General features: G+C 35.7%; 1 protein-coding gene across 1 annotated transcript; it reads left to right on the top strand.

Annotated features, from left to right (window-relative positions):
* The first annotated feature begins 208 nt into the window (after positions 1 to 208).
* LOC124299516 (uncharacterized) lies at positions 209 to 2,104 on the top strand. Its single transcript, XM_046752772.1, has 4 exons — positions 209 to 875; positions 986 to 1,588; positions 1,722 to 1,925; positions 2,085 to 2,104. The coding sequence occupies exons 1-4, from the start codon at positions 395 to 397 to the stop codon at positions 2,102 to 2,104; spliced, it is 1,308 nt and encodes a 435-aa protein (XP_046608728.1). The 5' UTR covers positions 209 to 394.
* The last annotated feature ends 2,629 nt before the right edge of the window (positions 2,105 to 4,733 follow it).

The raw sequence follows: 4,733 nt of genomic DNA, 5'->3' as shown, positions 1-4,733 counted from the left end.
TCAATGTTTTTTTTTTTTTTTTCGATGATACTATGAATCTTTTCTCAATATTTTGCTAGTAATAATATTTCCTGATGTATTTTTGCTATTCGGAGATTTTTTTAACTTTACTTATAAGTAGATTCGTCTTTCGGCACAAAACCTTTGGTTTAGGCGCTTTTTTTCAAACGAATGAACTGAAGTTGCTTTATTAAAAAAAAATTACTTACAGTAGCTCATTCAGAAATGGAGTTCACTTGTTTACCGACGTAACCTAAAAGACACATGTTTTGATTTTCCTCGTTACTGTGCCACATTGTTTCTAACTCTCTTTTCAATCGAACTTCAGATATTACTATTTATTATTTTGCTCTCTAAGTTTATTGTTTTGTTGTTTATCATTTCATTGACTATAATGGAAAATAAAAAATACTTAATTGGTGATATCAAAGAAAATCTTGTTGGACGAAAATTACCAACAAACGGAGAGGTTTTATCAGCGTTCTTATATCAGCATTGTATACACAAACTAACATTAAAAAAAAGTGCTTCAGGTACAATAAAAAAAGTTGAAGAAAAATGGTTACAAGCTGGACTTCCAACTTGCAAAAATTCTCATGCTGTGCAGAAAGTTTTACAATTATTTAATGAATGGTTGAAACTCAAGAAAAGTCGATATCGAAAAAAATCTACTACGCAGAAAAAAAAAGAGACAATGTTAAAAGAAAAGTTTGTAAAATTATTTGATATTGCTCGTTTAGATCCGAAGCAAAAACTTGATGATACAAAAAAACTATTTTTGGAATCTCAACGATCTAACAAACGTTATGGATTTATTGACACAAGTGCTTCAAATGAAGAAATTCATCAAGTTGCCATGGATATTGATGTTGATGGTTATTATTTATTTTATTTTTTTAGAAAACAATTATTTCATATTTTATCTCAAATAGGATTGCATTTGTTTCTTAAGTATTAGCTGTTAATCATATATATTTGATAATAGGTATTAATCAGCCTACAACTAGTAGTCCAGTTCAGGATGGTAGTATTATTTCACGGTTCCAATCGACAATTGGTACAGGAACGACATCTGGAAGTCAACAATCAGAAATGTTTTCTGACTTTGAACCTCCATCTAGTCAGCCAAATCCTCCTCCTAAAATTGATATAATGACTCCTGAACTTGTATCTGCCCTCGATCGAGCAAATGTTACTAGTCGAAATGCTACTTTTATCTTAGCTCCTGCTTACCAAAGTATTGGAATAGATATTGAAACATTAAATTTAAGCTACAGTACTATCCGGCGAGCCCGTCTTAGATTTAGACAAGCTATCGCAGAGCACTTGAAAGAAAAGTTTAAAACTGAAGATCGCTATACTGTACATTGGGATGGTAAAATTTTAACTGATTTGACCGGTTCTGAATCTGTAGATAGAATTGCAATAATATTATCTACTTCGAACGTCAATCAACTCCTCGGTGTACCAAAAATATTTGACGGAACTTCAGAAAATCATGCTGTAGCTATATTAAATACATTGGAAGACTGGAAAGTTACTCCTTACATTAAGGCTATGTGCTTTGACACTCCAGCAGTGAATACTGGTATGGTTTGTTTCGTTATCTTTAAATAATTGAAAATCTAGTTAATACCTACTAATTAATACTATTTTCTCACTTATGTTTCTCTTAATAATTGGCACTATCTTTAATTTACATATTCATACATTATTTACAGGAATACTAAATGGCACAGCCGCTTTGATTGAAAGAAAATTGAACCGGAAACTAATTTGGTTACCTTGTCGCCACCACATTTTCGAAATTATTTTGAAAGGAGTTTTTGAGGTGTTTTGGCCAACAACTTCTGGTCCCAGTGTACCTATTTTTGGGCGATTTAAAAATTGGTGGAGCAAAGCCGATCATTTAAAGTATCAAAGTGGCATGAAAGATGAATTTGTTGCAAATGCCTTGAATACAGACAGACTTGAAATAATTATTCTCATCGATAATTTCTTAACGGTATATTTCTTATAATTTATATTTGAAATAGTTGGGAATTCGTGTTTAAAGATTTTAATTAAAAAATTTTTTTAAACAGGTTACTCAGCCAAGGAATGATTACAAAGAACTTCTCGAGTTATCATTGATTTTTCTTGATGGTCTTCCAGAAAATGAAATAAGTTTCAAATGTCCAGGAACGATGCATCATGCTCGATGGATGAATAAGGCCATTTACAGCTTGAAAATTTTCATGTTCAGAGACCAATTTTCTCTTTCTAAACGAGAAATTAATAGTTTGCGTCAAATATGTATTTTTATTATTTTAATCTACATTAAAGTATGGTTTACTTGTTCGTTGGCAATCGAAGCACCGAATAATGATTTGCAATTGTTGAAAAAGTTACTTCTTTGCGAGGAAATTCAATCATCAGTCGTACAAAAAGCATTAAAAAAATTTAGTGATCATCTATGGTACATGAATGAAGAACTAGCAGCACTGGCATTGTTTGACAACAATGTCTCAAATGAAATAAAAAAAAAAATGTGTGAAGCCATTATTAATAATAAGGAGAGTAAAATTATTCGAGAAAAACGATACGTTGCTAAAGGAATCGAATTGGAATCATTTTTTGATAAAGATTTAAGTGAATTCGTCTCGAAAAATTCACTCATGCTTTTTGAAGCCTTCGATTTATCATACGATTTTCTTGAAGTCGACGTATCATTATGGTCTAATAAAGAAAGTTATAGAGATAATTTAGATTTTTTTAGAAGACTTTCTGTAGTTAATGACTCAGCAGAACGAGGTATTGCTCTGATTGAGGATTACAACAACTGTTTAACCAAGAACGAAGAACAATTACAGTATCTATTGCAAGTCGTCCAAGAACATCGTCGTAGTTTCCCAGATTGTAATAAAACAACCTTGAAATAGTCTTTATTTGAGAATATTATAGACGAGAAATCTAAATGTAAAAGTTTGTAACGTGGCGTTTCAGAATCGCCCGTCACAAGGGCACACAACCACTATTATTTTTAATTTACGCGTCCTCAGCAGGGTACTCCAAACGAACTCGATACAAAATAGGCAATATCTACTTTCAACTAATTCTTTTCTGTAAATTCTTTATTTCGCGCTTCGGCGCAAGCTAACAAGGTACTTGGACGACTACGATCCCGATCAACAAGGGACCACTATCTACCGTTTGCAGCTCTCGACGACTTCGCCTACTGACGGTCTCACCAGACTACACCGGCTACCTTGGTGCACCTTTATATACACCTGGGGTAGCATCCATCCGAACCTTCCGTATCGCCTCGACTGCCGGTGAACAGGGAGATAAAAATCCTCCCGGCGGCCGGGGGCATCGTTCTTCAAAGAGGAACTAGCCGCCTCCCTATCGACGAGGACCGATTGTGTGGGTCGTGGTCCACGGTTTGGCCAACCGTCTGACTGCACGGCCTCAGGTACAGGCAGCTAGCTACTGCCTGTACAAAAGCCGGTGGAGGTGAACAATGAGGCGTCACTCTCCACCCGCTAACTTTGACCGAGAGGCACCCTGTGCGTGCCTCTGTCAAAAAAGTCCCCGAGGATAGGCAGCCTGGACTGCAAACTGGAGCGACTATGAAACCGTACGAGTTGGTGTCAACGACGAAATCGCGAGCAGCACATTGCACAACATCTAGCGGTAATTTTTGGAAAACGTACGACCACGCAGTAACCGATATTCGCCACAGGGGGATGGCCTATTTGCGGTGGGGGTCAAGCGACCAATCGAAGAAGAAGAATCGCCTCACGACAACCGCGAGATCGGCGAGCTGAACTACGACCTGCTATTCTACGCTCGACCTGTTGAGGAACAGCTTCGTTTTCGATTATTCTCCCGACCATTACTACCGATTTAAGCTACCGTTATCTTTTCCTTCTTTTGCTACCGACCTATTGTTTATTCTACCGCTATCGTTCTACCCTTCTAAACTCTTTGCATCCTTTTTCCTTTCCTTATCAGTTTTGCTTTTGTGAAGTATAATTTAAATAAGACTCAGTTTGTGTGCCTGAGATCGACCGTTAGGGTAAGGCTTTGCCTTTGAATTGTACTGTTACGAAGTTGCCCACAATTTCTATTCTTTCTCGTAATATTTATCGATTTTGCGTGAATCATGGTCCACGGTTAAAGTTGCTGTAAGCCGCCGTGTGGCTGCATGATTCCGGTCATTAATATTATATTTATTGTTTCTTGATTGCATCGTGTGATGCCATTTTGTGTGAATCATGGTCCACGACTTCCGTGTGACTGCATGATTTCAGTAATTCATTATTTTCGTATCTGAGCGACCTCGTAGCTGCCAAATAATTATCTCTTGTATCTATGACTTTTCTAATTATTTGTGAATCTCTATTATTTTGCTTCCGTATTTTCTATCGTATTTTGAGCCCTATTGGCTTCATATTTTATTCCATACTCTCTTTGTAATAGTAGTGTGCTTTATATTTTATTTCCGTTATTGCTTATTATATTTTTATTTATTTTTGTGCCTATTGTATCGTATATCGAGTTCTATGGAGTACAAGCGAGCGTAGAATCACCCTTAGATATTACCGCATTTTTCTTTGTTACTATTGACCATTTTATATTATTTTTGCCTGTTATTTATTTCCCCGTATTTTGTTAAATTAAGTTCTGTAAACTATTCTTTTGTATTGCGGTGTATTTTAGTATATTTCTCTATTTTGTAAATTCTCCGA

This window comes from Neodiprion virginianus, chromosome 3 (genome assembly GCF_021901495.1).
Source record: "Neodiprion virginianus isolate iyNeoVirg1 chromosome 3, iyNeoVirg1.1, whole genome shotgun sequence".
In the NCBI taxonomy this organism is placed as follows: Eukaryota; Metazoa; Arthropoda; class Insecta; order Hymenoptera; family Diprionidae; genus Neodiprion; species Neodiprion virginianus.
Note: the sequence above shows the minus strand (reverse complement) of the source record. Positions and strands in the feature narration are given on the sequence as shown.

Excerpts from the sequence above, each read along its gene's own strand:
- LOC124299516 (XM_046752772.1), top strand. The coding sequence starts at position 395 with ATGGAAAATAAAAAATACTTAATTGGTGATATCAAAGAAAATCTTGTT. Across the intron at positions 876-985 it reads CATGGATATTGATGTTGATG|GTATTAATCAGCCTACAACT; the intron begins GTTATTATTTAT and ends ATTTGATAATAG. Across the intron at positions 1,926-2,084 it reads TCATTTAAAGTATCAAAGTG|GTTACTCAGCCAAGGAATGA; the intron begins GCATGAAAGATG and ends TTTTTTAAACAG.